Source organism: Anolis sagrei, chromosome 2 (assembly GCF_037176765.1).
Source record: "Anolis sagrei isolate rAnoSag1 chromosome 2, rAnoSag1.mat, whole genome shotgun sequence".
Lineage (NCBI taxonomy): Eukaryota > Metazoa > Chordata > Lepidosauria > Squamata > Dactyloidae > Anolis > Anolis sagrei.
The window spans coordinates 175,386,463-175,402,709 of record NC_090022.1 but is presented as its reverse complement, the minus strand read 5'-3'; the positions used below and the strand labels follow the sequence as shown (position 1 = coordinate 175,402,709).

General features: G+C 42.9%; 1 protein-coding gene across 3 annotated transcripts in view; it reads right to left on the bottom strand.

The window, feature by feature from the left end:
* CACNA1F (calcium voltage-gated channel subunit alpha1 F) overlaps nt 1-16,247 on the bottom strand; it is a 110,603-nt gene that overhangs the window by 57,037 nt on the left and 37,319 nt on the right. For all 3 annotated transcript variants that reach the window (XM_067464181.1, XM_067464182.1, XM_067464183.1), the window contains 4 exons: nt 15,010-15,130; nt 12,841-12,919; nt 10,609-10,663; nt 2,833-2,896 (listed from right to left, as the gene is read on the bottom strand). In XM_067464181.1, the coding sequence (XP_067320282.1) occupies nt 2,833-2,896; nt 10,609-10,663; nt 12,841-12,919; nt 15,010-15,130 (319 nt within the window). The remainder of the gene's footprint in view (nt 1-2,832; nt 2,897-10,608; nt 10,664-12,840; nt 12,920-15,009; nt 15,131-16,247) is intronic.

Genomic DNA, 16,247 nt, shown 5'->3' with positions numbered 1-16,247 from the left:
GCCTACAAAGCAGGCTTTCTGGAGGCTTCTGCTCTAAAGGGCAGGTATCATGTCACCTGCTTCTAAACAGCAACTGATCTAGTGTAGAACTCATCTGCCACTGTAAGCAATGCACCTACCAGGAATGAATCCAGGAGACCGTTTGCTCAGCACTGAATGTTACACCACAGAGAAGTTGGATCTGATCATACTGATCTGTCCTTGAATTATATCACAGCTAGACTACTGCAATGTGCGCTACATTGGACTCTTCTGTAAAAATATTCAAGAGTTACAGGAAGTGAGGAATGTGGGGACTGATTTATTGTCTGGCATGTACTTAAGAGGGAGCCCTTGGTGGCACAGTGGGTTAAACCACTGAGCTGCTGAGCTTGTTGACTGAAAGGTCACAGGTTCAAATCTGGGGAGCGGCTGAGCTTCCACTGTCAGCCCCAGCTTCTGCCAACCTGGCAGCTAGAAAACATGCAAATGTGAGTAGATCAATAGGTACCGCTCTAGCGGGAAGGTAACGGTGCTCCATGCAGTCATGCCAGGCATATGAGCTTGGAGGTGTCTACGGACAACGCCAGCTCTTCATCTTAGAAATGGAGATGAACACTAAACCCCAGAGTCGGACATGACTGGACTTAATGTCAGGGGAAAACCTTAAGAAACCACATCTCACTGATTCTGAACCAACCATGCTGGCTTTAAAGCCCAGACATCCTCAAACTGCAGCCCTCCAGCTATTTGGCCCTCCAACTCCCAGAAGCCCCAATGAGCTTGTTCAATTGTCAGGAATTCTGGGAGTTGAAGGCCCAAACAGCTGGAGGACCGCAGTTTGAGGTCCTAGTCGGACACTTGAATCTCAATATTTATTTCTAATAGGTTTGCCATTGCCTTCCTCTGAAGCTGAGAGTATGATTTGCCCACACTGATCAACAGGGGTTTTGTGGCCAAGCAGAAATTCAAACCCTGGTCTCCAGAGTCATAGTCCAACATTCAAAAATTACATCATGCTGTTTTTGCAAGACCTTAAGCAGCATAGAACCATAGAATCATAGAATCATAGAGTTGGAAGAGACGTCATGGGCCATCCAGTCCAACCCCCTGCCAAGAAGTAGGAATATTGCATTCAAATCACCCCTGACAGATGGCCATCCAACCTCTGTTTAAAAGCTTCCAAAGAAAGAGCCTCCACCACTGGAAGCTGCTGCTCTGGGGTTAGGATATACAAAAGGACACCTTCTCCCATATACACTACTCTGAAATTTATTTTCAGAATTAGCTCTTACATTTTTCACCACCCTTGGAAGCTAGGTTGGTGTCAGCATGCTGGACGGGGTTTTGTATGTTGTAGCACTTTAATTGTGGAGTTTCTTTCAAGGGATGTAAGGCAGTTTCCTTCACTCTCGACTAAGCTTCCAGCAAAATGGTATTATTCTGTATGGATTTTAGTTTTTGCAACTGAAAAAATGCTGCTCTTTAGATATACATTTATTTTAAAAGAATTATTTGAATCTGTTTTCTAGTAAATCACCCCAGGAGCCACGAGAGAATAGAAAAGCAGTGATTAAATAAATTTCGCATCAGAAACAACTATCAGTTTCAGCCAGCATGACCAGGCAAACATCGAAGATACTACTGGCCTGCTTAGAGCTGTCCAAGGTCCTGAAAGTTTAACTTGATGAAATCAGTGGCCTCGCACACAGCTTTTTGTTTTGTGGTTTCCTTCAAAGCCTAACAGTGCTAAATCAGACATTTCCAAACTGTGTGTTGATACACAGTAGGGCAGTGGTTCTCAACTGGTGGGTCCCCAGATATTTTGGCCTTCAACTCCCAGAAATCCTAACAGTTGGTAAACTGGCTGGGATCTCTGGGAGTTGTACGCCAAAACACTTGGGGACCCACAGGTTGAGAACCACTGCATTCGTGTGTTGGCTGCACTGTGTAGGTGTGTCATGCAAACCTAAGCAAAAATCTCCGAGTCTGTATGAAATAAGGAATAAATTTGTGTGTGTGTGTGTGTAATGTTAGTTTGTGGGATTAACATAACTCAAAAACCACTAGATGAATTGACACCAAATTTGGACACAATACATGTATCAGGCCAATGAGTGACCATCACTCACAAAAACACTGAAAAACACAGTGAAAGGGACGTTACCTGTCCGAACGCATCTCCCCCTATGTACCATTGCGGAATTCCTATGCTCACTGGACATATCTTATTTGTAGTGCAAAAAACACTTAAAAACAATACTATAATTAAACTGAAGAACAATTTTAACAAATATAATTTTATTAGTATTCTAATGGGAAGTGTGGGCCTGCTTTTGGCTGATAGATAGGATTGTTGTTGTTGCTGTGTACTTTCAAGTCATTTCAGACTTAGATTGACCCTGAGCAAGGGCCAGGTAAATGACCTTGGAGGGCCGTATCCGACCCCTGGGTTTTAGTTTGAGGACCCCTGCCAGGCCCGTAGCCATTTCGATTTGGGGGGGGGGCTGAGTTTTTTTCAGGGGGGGTTGGGGGTGAGTTTCGGGGGGGGGGGCTGAGTCTGAGTGAAAGAGGGTCTACCCTAGCAAACCTTTTGTATCATTACCCCAATACCCCCATGCATATGGGATATATTGAGTATGGTGATCAGATCATGATATGAATAAACATAACACTTTAAATAATGCAGCAGTAAGGCCTTTTCGCGAACCACCATGAGAATTTCAGAGGGGGGGGCTGAAGCCCCTCAAGCCCCTTCCCCTGGCTACATGCCTGACCCCTGCCCTATAGAGTACTATAGCCATCTTTATGGCTCTCAGAGTAACCAAACATAATATTTGTTTCCTTTCTTACCGGCTTCTTCACTGCCTTCTTCTGCTTCTTCATTCTCCTCCTCCTCCTCCTCCTCACATTCCAACTTAGAAGAAAGCAAATGAAATATTGTTAGAGTGCAAAAGAGGAAGAAGTTATCAACAGATGGTGGGGGAACAACAAAGTGAGATAACACCTTTTTAAAAACTTGCAGACAATAACTTAAATTCTCTTTTGGTCTTGGACAGAGTAAGGTGCAGCAAACTCTTCAGAATAGTACTTGTGTCTCCACCTGCAAATGTGAAATGGTCCCAAGCAAGTCTGCAGAAATCAACACATATTTCTGCAAGCAATGGTCCCAAGAAAGTCTGCAGAAATCAACACTCCCCTCCCCTCCCTCACTTATCCATATCCCTCACTCCACATCCCCAGTGTAGCTCTATTTATCTATTTTACTTTATTATTTACTTTACTTTATTTTACTTTATTTTATCTATTATACTTTATCTATTTACATTGTTGGAGGAAAGTTCTGAGAGTGCCTTGGACTGCGAGAAGATCCACCCAGTCCATACTTCAAGAAATAAAGCCCAACTGCTCAATGGAGGGAAGAATAGTAGAGGCAAAGATGAAGTACTTTGGCTACATCATGAGAAGAAAGGAAAGCTTAGAGAAGACAATTATACTGGGGAAAATGGAAGGAAAAAGGAAGAGGGGCCGACCAAGGGCAAGATGGATGGATGGGATCCTTGAAGTGACTGGATTTACCTTGAAGGAGCTGGGGGTGGTGACAACCGACAGGGAGCTCTGGCATGGTCTGGTCCATGAGGTCACAAAGAGTCGGAAATGACTGAACGAATGAACAACAACAACAACTTTATTCTATTTCTTTTTTCTCTTCTTTTCTTGTCCTCTATCCCACTCACCCCTCCCCTTTCCCATATTTTAGCTAGACCTACCCCTCCACCCCACCCCCATGTTCTTTTAATGTATGATTGTAAAATACTTGAAATAAAGATCATTAAACAAAAAAACCCACATATTTCTTGTGCAACAGTGGTCCTCAACCTGTGGGTCCCCAGGTGTTTTGGCCTACAACTCCCAGAAATCCCAGCCAGTTTACCAGCTGCTAGGATTTCTGGGAGTTGAAGGCCAAAACATCTGGGGACCCACAGGTTGAGAACCACTGTTCTACAAGGTCTCCTACTTTAAGAAATATATATATATATTAAAAAACCACCATAAAGGCACCAGATCTTGTCTGATCTTGAGAGCTATTAAAAGGGTTAACTCTGGTTAATACAGTACTTGGATAGGAAATACCAATGAATACCAGGTGCTATAGGCAAAAACATATCTGACTATTCCTTGATTCAGAAAGCCCTATGAAACTTCTGCGGTCACCATAAGCTGTCCAGCAACCTGAAGGCACACATAAGTGCACAGAGCTAATGGATTCAGTTGGCCAAGGTGGTCTACGCCTTAGTCACTTCTAGACTGGATTACTGCAATGCACTCTACGTGGGGCTGCCTGGAAATTTCAGGTGATCCAACGGCGGGCGGCCAGATTGCTAACTGGGGTGCCTTACAGGGAGCGGTCAACCCTCCTGTTCAGGGAGCTCCACTGGCTGCCATTCATTTACCGGATCCAATTCAAGGTGCAAGTTCTTACCTACAAAGCCCTGAATGGTTTGGGACCTGCCTACCTGCGTGACCGCATCTCTGTATACGAACCCACGTGATCCCTTCGATCATCCAGGGAGACCCTGCTCTGGTTCCCACCAGCATCGCAGGTGCAGTTGGTGGGGACGAGAGAGAGGGCCTTTTCGGTGGTGGCCCCTTGACTCTGGAACTCACTCCCTAAAGACATCAGACAGGCCCCAACCTTGGCAGTCTTTAGGAAGAGCTTGAAGACGTGGTTGTTCCAGTGTGCCTTCCCAGAATAATGATCCCATAGCACTTTGTCCTCCAAAGCACTTTACACTTTTTAGATCTGCTCATATGCCCTTCCACAAGCGCCACTATCACCTTTCATCCATGTCCCAGCATTATTTCCATTTTAACTTTACATTTGGCCTTCCCATTGTTTTTAATTGTGCGTTGTCTTATTGATAATGTTGTATATTTTATTGTCTATGTTTTATTTTAATTGCTTGTACTGTTGTTATTTTCCTTGTATTGTTGTATTCAGGCTCGGCCTCATGTAAGCTGCACCGAGTCCCTTGGGGAGATGGTAAAAGGTAAAGGTAGTCCCCTGACATTAAGTCCAGTCATGTCTGACTCTGGGGTATGGTGCTCATCTCCATTTCTAAGCCGAAGAGACAGCGTTGTCCGTAGACACCTCCAAGGTCATGTGGCCGGCATGACTGCATGGAGTGCCGTTACCTTCCCGCCGGAGCGGTACCTATTGATCTACTCACATTTGCATGTTTTCGAACTGCTAGGTTGGCAGAAGCTAGGGCTGACAGTGGAAGCTCACGCCGCTCCCCGGAATCGAACCTGCGACCTTTCGGTCAACAAGCTCAGCAGCTCAGTGTTTAACCCACTGCGCCACCGGGGGCTCTGGGGAGATGGTAGCGGGGTACAAATAAAGTGTTATTATTATTATTATTATTATTATTATTATTATTATTCAGTTGCCCAATAAGTTCTGCACTGCAATGAACTAGAGCTTATTTACAAGCCAGATCCCTCCAATTCAAATGTCAATAGAACAATGGCATGAGCTAATAAGAGTGAATGTGGCAGGAGGAGAAAGGCCAAATGCAATTGAACAGATAATTGTAATCAGGAAACGTCCTCAGAGCAAAATAGCTGTGCTTTCTAGTGTGATTTGTCCCTGAATAGCAGGGCAAGGTATGACTTTAGCAGGAGGTAAATATTAGTTAATCTGTTTTTGTATCTCAGCACTGCTTAAGGCCCTCAGGTCTGTTCCTTTGGAGATTGCATTTGAGATTCCCTTTCCCAAAGAACTCTGCTCCCAGAGGATGTGTTATTTCATTTTTAAAACTCTGTGGAAAAAATCCCACTCAGCCCACATTTTGTGTCTAGACTGTGACAAAGATCACTATAATCTAAGAGCTCTTCTATAAATAGGTAATGCTCTGTAGAGTCCCCATGAGTCTGGCTTACTTTAAAATGTAAATTTCTATGTAATAATAAAGCAAACCCATGAGATTCCTTAGAGTCGGTGCCCCCATATTTTGAATCCCATTGTCAATATAGGCTTATTATATCCACTTGAGAGGTGTCATGTGTCTCCGGCAGGAAGAGACCTTTCTGTTCTTCCTTTGGCAAGCATGGCATTTTCCATTCTGATGAAGTTTTAAAAATGACTGCAAGGGCTTTTAATAGCATGCTATTTTGCTGATCCTAACAAATCTCAATATTTTTGGCAGATTTGCTTTAGTTGGTTCAATTTTAAGGATAATTTAATTGTATTTTAATAATATTTTTCTATATGATTTTATTTATGGCTGCATAACTGTGTTAATTCTGATTGTTTAAACTTATGTAAGTTATAAAAAGTTGCATATAAATGAACAGTATTGGATTTTTTTTGTCATGTCAGGAGCGACTTGAGAAACTGCAAGTTGTTTCTGGTCTGAGACAATTGACCGTCTGCAAGGACATTGCCCAGGGGAAGCCCAGATGTTTGAGGTTTTACCATCCTTGTGGGAGGCTTCTCTCATGTCCCTGCATGGGGATCTGGAGCTGACAGAAGGAGCTCAACCCACTCTTCCTGGATTGGAACCACTGACCTATTTTACAGTGAAGACAGCATATTTACAAGGTATACCTAGGACCAGGCATGTAGCCAGGGGGGGGGGAGGGGCTTGGGGGCTTCAGCCCCCCTTGAAATTCTCATGGTGGTCCGTGAGAAGGCCTTACTGGTGCATTATTTAAACTGTTATATTTATTCATATCATGATCTGATCATCATACTCAATATATCCCATATGCATGGGGGTATTGGGGTAACAATACAAAAGGTTTGCTAGGGTAGACCCTTTTTCGCTCAGACTCAGCCCCCCCCCCCCCCGAATCAAACAACCCCCCCCCCCCCCCGAATCAAAATCCTGGCTACGGGCCTGCCTAGGACCCTTTCATTACATTGCTATGACTCCATTTTCATGGCCATGGCTCCATCTTATGGGATTCCTAATTTGCAAAGGCAGACAATTTCCCTGGCTAAGGACCATAAATGCTCCTTGCTGAACTACAAATTCCAGGATTTCATAGGACATGGACACTGCAATTAAGGCAAAATCACAATAATATAACCGTATTGCATGAAACACTCTTGTGGCAGGCTTCTCTCATGTCCCCGCATGAGGAGCTGGAGCTGATAGTGGGAGCTCATCCATACTCTCCCTGGATTTGAACCTGCAACCTATCAGTCTTCAGTCCTGCCAGCACAAGGGTTTAACCCACTGCGCCACCGGGGGCTCCACAGTATTGGATGAAAACGACATATAAATGAATTAATAACAGTAGTAATAATATCAGCCTAAATACACTAAAGGCACAGATTTTGCCTGATTTTGAAAACTAAGCAGGGTCATCACTGGTTCGTTCTTGGATGGGAAACTGCCGATGAATCCCAGACACTGCAGCCGTATTTAAGAAAAGTGAACTGGCAAATTATCTCAATTTTATAGGTAATTTAATTGTATTTTAATTAAGAAAACCATATGAAATGCATGTTGTTGACATAATTTGACAACTGATTGGAAAACTTATCCACACAATAATATTAATAGTAATAACATATTTAGAGCCAGTTTGGTATAGTCTTTAAGCCTTGAACTAAGAGCAGGATTCAAACCCACAGTCTGTCATGGAAATCCAGTGGGTGACCTTGGGGAGGTCACATTCTCTCAGCCTCAAAGGAAAGCCAAGGCAACCCTCCTCTGAACATATCTCGCCAAAGAAACCTCATACTCTAGAATCAGAGGAGGCCCTAGGTAATTATTCAACGGTAAACAAACAGTATTTTGCCCCCCCCCCCCCCAACCAATCACTGATATATATTTTCTGTTTGTCATGGGAGTTCTGTGTGCCATATTTGGTTCAATTCCATCATTGGTGGAGTTCAGATTCCTCTTTGATTGTAGGTGAACTATACATCCCAGTAACTACAACTCGCATATGTCAAGGTCTGTTTTCCCCAAGAGCGCCTCAAGAGCGCCCCTGGGCAAAATCAACTATACTGCAAATGCTTACTTTGCGTAATGGGTTGAGCCGCCCCTGTCTAGAATCATATCAAATTAGAAATAACTTGAAAGCACATAACAACAAATAATATCTTGAATGATTTTTGTAGCATTTAAACAACAATATTCTGCCTAACAGGGTTCCGTAACTGGATGATTGACTCTTTAATATTCAGGATACTTTTAAGTTACACAGTATGCCAATAACACACAACTCAAATAACTTTATATGCTGTGTTTCATTAAACAAAAGAGAAACATGAACTATCACTTGCAATCCCCCCATCTCCTTCCCAAACATCAGAGGCTACGATCTTGGCTCTGCCAGTCCTTCTTTCCTATGTAGGATATCTTCTCTTTTGCAGATTGTACATAATTATTTCACCTTCTGAAGATTTTAAGTTAGGTGAAATGCTTTTACAATTCAGGTCTCACTCTGAAGATTGAGGCTTCAACCTATCACCCATGCCTGAGTTTCGACATTGTATTTCCCCTGAACTTCTATAAAGTGGCACTGTACGGATGTGACTGTAGAGGGAATTTGTCATGGGCGGGAAAACAATCCTGATGTTTTCCTCCACTATACCCCGCCAACCATCTCCCCGAAGAGACTTGGGGTGGCTTACAAGGGACAAGACCAAAAAATTACAGATAAAACACAACCAATTAAAAACATCAGATAAAATATAAAACAATCACAATTGTAAACAAACATCAAAACAATATGACTGAGAAAAAGAACATAGTTAAGGTACAGAATCAATGAGTTGCAATACATTCTGAAGGAGCGCAAGGAAAGTGCAACAAACAAGTAGGCAGGGCTGGAGATACAGTCATCAGAAGGATGACTGCATTATTATATTATTATTGTTATTGTGATTATATTATTCCATGTTAGAGATATCTTGCAGAAAAATCTAGACGATAAGAGGGCCAACGTAAAGTGCTGAACTTAAAATAGGGGTAGGAAAATTACTAGTGGACTGCTTAATCAAAAGCACACAGGAACATCCAGGTTTTTAGTTGTCTCCGGAAAGAGGACAAAGTAGGAGCCTGTCTGATCTCCCTACAGAGGGAGTTCCAGAGCTGGGGGCCACCACCAAGAAGGCCCTCTCTTTCGTCCCCACCAACTGTGCTTGAAACGACAGAGGGAGAGAGCGCAGTGCCTCACGGATGATCACAAGGTTGTATTGATTCATAGGGGAAGAGGCGATCCTGAAGATAAGCAGGTCCCAAACCGTTTCGGGCTTTATAGGTAATGACCTGCATCTTGAATTGGGACCGGAAACTTATTGGAAGCCAGTGGAGCTGTTTAAAAAGGGGGAGGGGGTAGATCGCTCCCTATAAGCAGCTCCCGTGAGTAGTCTGGCTGCAGATCTTTGGACCAACTGTAGTTTCCGGGCCATCTTCAAGGGCAACCCTACGTAGAGTGTGTTGCAGTAATCCAACCTAGAGGTGACTAGGGCATGGACCACCATGGCCAGATCAGATTTCACGAGGTACGGGTGCAGCTGGTGCACAGTCACCCCCAACACCTGAGCATCAAGTACCAAAGCAGAGTCCAGAAGGACCCCCAAGCTGCGGACCTGTGGCCTCAGAGTGAGTGATATCCCATTCAGCATAGATAACCAGGAAAGTTCAGGAGAGGGTGACTACAACCCTCAGGATTGTATAGGACGGAACTGCATCATTCAAAATGGTAGCAAACTGCTGCAACTCTGCAGTCGAGATGTAGTGAGAAAAAGTGCCATTCATATTCAGTGCAGAAGAGCAAGCAAAACACAACAGAAATCTTGGTAACTGCATTAGACCAACTTTTGCGTTGATGGAATTGAGAGTGAATGGAAAAATTACAGTAACAGGCAGAGGCGGCCCTAGGTAATTTTCAATGGTAAGCAAACAGTATTTTGGTGCCCCCTCCCAACCAATCATTGATATATATTTTCTGTTCATCGTGGGAGTTCTGTGTGCCATATTTGGTTCAGTTCCATCATTGGTGGAGTTCAGAATGCTCTTTGATTGTAGGTGAACTATACATCCCAGTAACTACAATTCGCATATGTCAAGGTCTATTTTCCCCCAAGAGCGCCTCAAGAGCATCCCTGGGCAAAATCAACTATACTGCAAATGCTTACTTTGCATAATGAGTTGAGCCGCCTTTGATAACAGGAAGCAGGCAATGGCATAAATCTTACTGTTAGACCTGACTAGAAAAAATCCACTGAATTTTCCTACATGTAGGCACATCATTCAGCAGTTGAATGGCTCTACACTATTTGAGAGCATTCCAAATCTGGACTTGTAACATACTGATTAGCCAAAACTATATATACGCACACAAATGCATTATGTATGGCTGCCTCACAAATAGAGAATTCTCTACAGTTGTACTTTATGAATGCCATAATCCACCTAGGGTTTAGATCACTAACTGGATTTTCCCCTCAGGATATTTCATGCCAAGTTGCAATGTGATTTTTAACTAGACTGCGATATAAATATCGAGTCCATGTGGAATCCCTACTTTGAGAGCCCAAAGGTCTCAGTTACATCTCTGAAAGCCACACAGTCAGAACTGAAGGTCAAGGATTTCAATTCTCACCTTCACATCTTTTTCTTCAGTCTCGTTGCTTTGTTCCCCCTCTGCTGGCGCCTCTCTGTATTGTACAAGGGATGCAGGATGAGAGCAGGGAGAGAAATAGTAGTAGAAGAGAGAAAGTAAAACATTGGAAAGGACACGAATCTTCTCCACACAGACTCTAGCGATTCCAGAATCATCATTTCACAGATTGTGGGCATTCCTTTTTCTACATATACTGTATAGAGTACCCTCCATTAGTTTCTTTATTCTCATAGTAGCCTAGTGTGGAAAGGGTACAAATAGTCTCTTTCACACTACATACCGCTTTTGCAGCCATAATTGTGTAGTGTCAAACAAAGGTATGTATCAGACATCCATAACCCCAAACCCAGAGCTTTTTCTTTTTTTTTTTTTTGGTCATGTCAGGAGTGACTTGAGAAACTGCAAGTCGCTTCTGGTGTGAGAGAATTGGCCGTCTGCAAGGACGTTGCCCAGGGGATGCCCAGATGATTTGATGTTTTTATCATCCTTGCGGGAGGCTTCTCTCATGTCCCTGCATGAGGAGCTGGAGCTGATAGAGGGAGCTCATCCGCCTCTCCCCGGATTCAAACCTGCGACCAGTCAGTCTTCAATCCTGCCAGCATAGGTTTAACCCACTGCGCCACTGGGGGCTCCCAGAGCTGAGGTGGGATTTGAGTTGCAGTAAATAATACCCACTACAGCCATTCTACACTGCCATATAAAAGTCAGATTATCTGCTTTGTACTGGATTATATGACAGTGTAGACACAGGTAATCCACTTCAAAGTAGATAATGTGGATTATGTGCTTTGATCATCTGGATTATATGGCAGTGTAGAAGCAGCCTCTGTTGTTGATAAACACTCCCTCTATGGCTTTACTTTTTTTTTTCCCTTTCAAAAGTTGCAGAGATAACCTAGAAGTCCCAGTTTCCACCTTCTATGAGATCCTATTACTTTTTTCAAGTACATAGCATGATAATTACCGGCATATATTCCGGCATATAAAACGACTAGGCGTATAAGATGATCCCCAACTTTTCCAGTTAAAATATAGAGTTTGGGATATACTCGCTGTATAAGACTACCCCTCTTCCAACACACACCAAATAAAAAATTTAAAAGCATCAGATTTGATTTCAATATGGTAATTTTCCTATTAACTTACCTCCTTCTCTGCTTCTCAGATCTCGCACATGCGCACCTGCACCACTTCACTGCCGTCTTCAGGAGCGAGATCTGAGAGGCAGAGGAGGAGGTACAGTAATAGGATACCATGGCGGGCCAGACACGTAAAAGAGTTGTGTTTTTCTGGGCCCAGAGCCACTCTATCTCTTTTTTCCATACCCTGGGCGCCCCGGACGCCAGCAGCTTCCTCCGCCCTTCACTTATACCTTCCCGGTGAGGCACCCCTTCACCTCACCATCGGGACTGCATCAAGTCCACGAATCCTGATGAATGGATTTTCTTCTACCATACTTGTACAGTGTCACCCTTAATGCTTTCATACAGTCGCTGCATACGTCAGGGATGTGACCACTGCCATTTTTTAGTCGTCCCCACCACCACCACCACCATATGCAGCAACCACAGTCTCCAATCCAGATTGGAAGTTTCAGCACCCGCTCTATAAGATAAGTCCCGGCATATAAGATTACTTCCATGTATAAGACTACTCCCGCATATAAGGCTACTCCAGTGTATAAGACTACCCCCGTGTATAAGACTACCCCCGGGTATAAGACGACCCATGACATTTGAGAAGATTTTCTTGTGTTAGGAAGTAGTCTTATACACCAGAATATACGGTACCCAAAGTCCTTCTTTGACCCTTTCTATACTGCCAAATAATATCCAAATTATCTGTATGCTCATATAATCCAGTTCAAAGCAAATAATGTGGATTATTTGCTTTAATAATTTGGATTATACGGCAGTGTATAAGGGGCCATTGTTGGTTTGTTTATATATGGACCCTTACTTTAAGGACAAAGGTAAAATAGCTTAAAACCAGCAATTCTAAAGCAGTAAAAATCACACACAATGGCATATTGCCCATCATACGCATCTTGCCCATTCACAATGTATTACTACAACACCTATCTCTTTTTGCAATAAAGGTAGCTTTTCTTCTTTATTTTTGAAAAAAATTACAAAATAGTTTTCATCCCGCCCCCCCCCCCCCAAAAAAAACCTCCTCCTCATCTTATTCTAGATTAATATCAGTTCTCACTTGTTTTTGGAAGTATTGATATTGTCCCCATCTGCAAGATTGTCCACAGCAATGGCCAAGAAGACATTGAGTAGGATATCTGGAGTTTGGTGTTCAGGAGAAAAGGAAAACTGCTTTGAACCATAATAATTCCAAAACAAAGTTTTAGCCCAGTTAAAGACATTGTAGTGGATGGATCAAATCAGTTCGGGGCAGTTAATAAATTGATCAATTACATTTTCATAAGATCAACACCATATTTTTGAAGTAAAACGCTCAACTTAGAAGTAGTCATATGCAGGAACAATTTTAAAGATGCATTTCTTTGAGTTTATGTGAAAGAGAAAATGAATGACGCCTCTTTGAAAATGTTTGCCATCATCAATTAGAAAAATCCTGCTCAGCCATTCTCTAATCAACAGAATGTTTTAAAATAGTGGACTGATTGCAATTATATTTCAAACTCAGTATGCTTATAATTTCAACTGTAAATGATTTTATTCCTGTTTCCCTGCCTCAGATCATATACGCAGTATCTACTGATGTATAAGTCTAGACATTTTAGGAAAAAATCAGTCCCAAACATCTGAATAGAGTTATCAATGGGTCAATGTAAAAACTGTACCTTGACATTATATATATATATATATATATATATATATAGGAACCACTCTGTGTATTAGTCCATCCTGGGGGAACTTAAAAGATGTACCAATCCCCCAACTCTCTCCACCATAGCACTGCTTCTATCATTTCTGAATGCTTGGATATGGAAATGGCAGTGGCAGTAACCAAGGGTGGTTGCCCCCTTTGATGCAGTGCTGGCACTTTCCCTCTTTGTGGAGTGACCCTCAAGGTATCCACTGCTCATATTCAAATTCATAATTTCAGCCCCAACACCTGCCTTCAATGTACACATGAGATCACCATATACACATGTATATGTGGTAACCATTGCAATGAGAAGATTGGTTTGAGTGCTAACTTTAGGGACCAAGAAGGAGAACTTCCTCTATCCACAGATTCATAGGCTGCCCCTGGAAGAGTAAAAAGAGATGGGCCAAATATCTCAGGGCTGAGAAAGAGCAAGAAACAGCAGCTGAGCAAAATAGAAAGCAAAATAATGCACCAAGGACAAATCTGCCAGGCTCCAAGAACAGGTAGAGATAGATAGATAGATAGATAGATAGATAGATAGATAGATAGATAGACACACACACACACAACGGGACTATGGCGCAGCTGGTTGGGAGTCAGCTGCATTAAGATCACTACTGACCAAAAAGGTCATGAATTTGAAGGCAGCCCCGGTCAGAGTGAGCTTCCAACCATTGTGTAGCTTGTTGTCAACCTTTGCAGCCCAAAAGACAGTTGCATCTGTCAAGTAGGAAATTTAGGTACTGCTTATGCGGGGAGGCTAATTTAACTAATTTACAACACCATAAAAATATCCAGCAACCATGCAAAAAGAATGGGGAAGTATTCCATCATTGTCACTAATGGATGGTGAAGCGACAGCTCCCCTGGTGGCCAGAGTACCCTAATGAAAGCTGGAATGTTGAATAGCCTCTGTGTGTCTGTCTATATATGTTGTGTGTCTATGGCATTGAATGTTTGCCATGTATATGTACATTGTAATCCACCCTGAGTCCCCTGAAGGGTGAGAAGGGCGGAATATAAATACTGTAAATGAATAGATAAATAAATAGATATAAGAGCAGTTCACAGAAACTATTATTCTCATGAAAAGAGTTGGGTAACTCTACATATGAAATAGAACTCCAGTTGACAATTCCAGCTTTCTGTGCTGCACACCGAGTGCATTAAACAACATGGACTGAGAAAGATGATAGTGCTCTATGGTTCATCCAGTAAGCAACAGACCCAAACACTGATGTTCCTGCAAACAAAGCCCAAGAAAACCAGGATTCTGAGATGGGTTCATTTAAATGTTCACCTTACTTGTAAAGGTCCCCCAAATATAGTTGGAGGGATCCCTTTATCAGACCGGAAAGAGGTCTGATAAGAGGTATAATCTCTGATCAACTTCCTCCATCTGTTTCCACAAATGGGAGGAGGGTAAAGACAACAACGCATTTCTGCACTAATTAGCACTCCAGCAGCCTAGCGTAATCCTTCTGGCTGTAAGATCTCTTAATCTTCACAGCCATCCCAAGAGTCAAAGGATACAGTTGCCACAAATAAAGAGGATGATGAAATAGACGCAGACCAGCATGCCTGGGAAATAGGGGCCTCCGTAGGCCATGATCCCGTCGTACATCACCGTGTTCCAGTCCTCACCAGTCAGGATCTGTGTAATGGGAAAGGGGAAACAGCAAAACTTATTGTTCTGGAAGCACACCTTGAATAAGATTCATGCCACAACCCAAAGGTCAAAACCAAAGCGTATTCAAGCAAGTATGAGATTTCTGGTGCAAAAATGGCTTTTGACCTTTTTCACAATCAAGATTTAAGGTTGGCGGCCTCTTGAGAGCACCAGTCTTCTTCTCTTCAGACACTAGCTATTTCAGGCTATATCAGACATGTACAATCTCATCTAACTTGAGTCAATTAACAAATATTATTAAGGTAGAGATGGCATTGGCAAAGGATAATATCTATTCTTTCTGATGTTACAATTGTATACCCAACCAGAAGTTGTGAAGGCAGACTAAAGTTGTTTGGTAATGACAGTTGTTGATGAGTGCCTTCACGTCCTTCTCGGCCTCCATCACTGGGTTTCCTTGGAAAGATTTGTTCAGAAGATGCTTGCCATTGCCTTCCTCTGAGGCTGAGAGAGTGTGTATTATCCAAGGTAACCAAGTGGATTTCATAACTATCTTATCACATTTAGAGCTTTAAAGCACTAGCACCCACTATTACAGGGAAAACCAGCTGATCCCCAACCTATCCAAATCACAGACATGTGTCTTTCATCTCAAGAACAGAGAAGCATCCCGAGCTCTGAGGATTATCTGGGAAGGAATCCCACTGGAGAATTGCAGCGCACCCAAATACCTGGGAGTCACTCTGGACCGTGCTCTTACCTACAAGAAGCACTGCCTGAACATCAAGCAAAAAGTGGGTGCTAGAAACAATATCATACGAAAGCTGACTGGCACAACCTGGAGATCACAACCAGATACAGTGAAGACATCTGCCCTTGCGCTGTGCTACTCTGCTGCTAAGTATGCATGGCCAGTGTGGAACACATCTCACCACACTAAAACAGTGGATGTGGCTCTTAATGAGACATGCCGCATTATCACGGGGTGTCTGTGCCCTACACCACTGGAGAAATTACACTGCTTAGCCGGTATTGCACCACCTGACATCCGCCGAGAAGTAGTAGCCAATAGTGAAAGGACCAAGGCGGAGACATCTCCAGCTCATCCCTTGTTTGGGTATCAGCCAGCACGTCAACGATT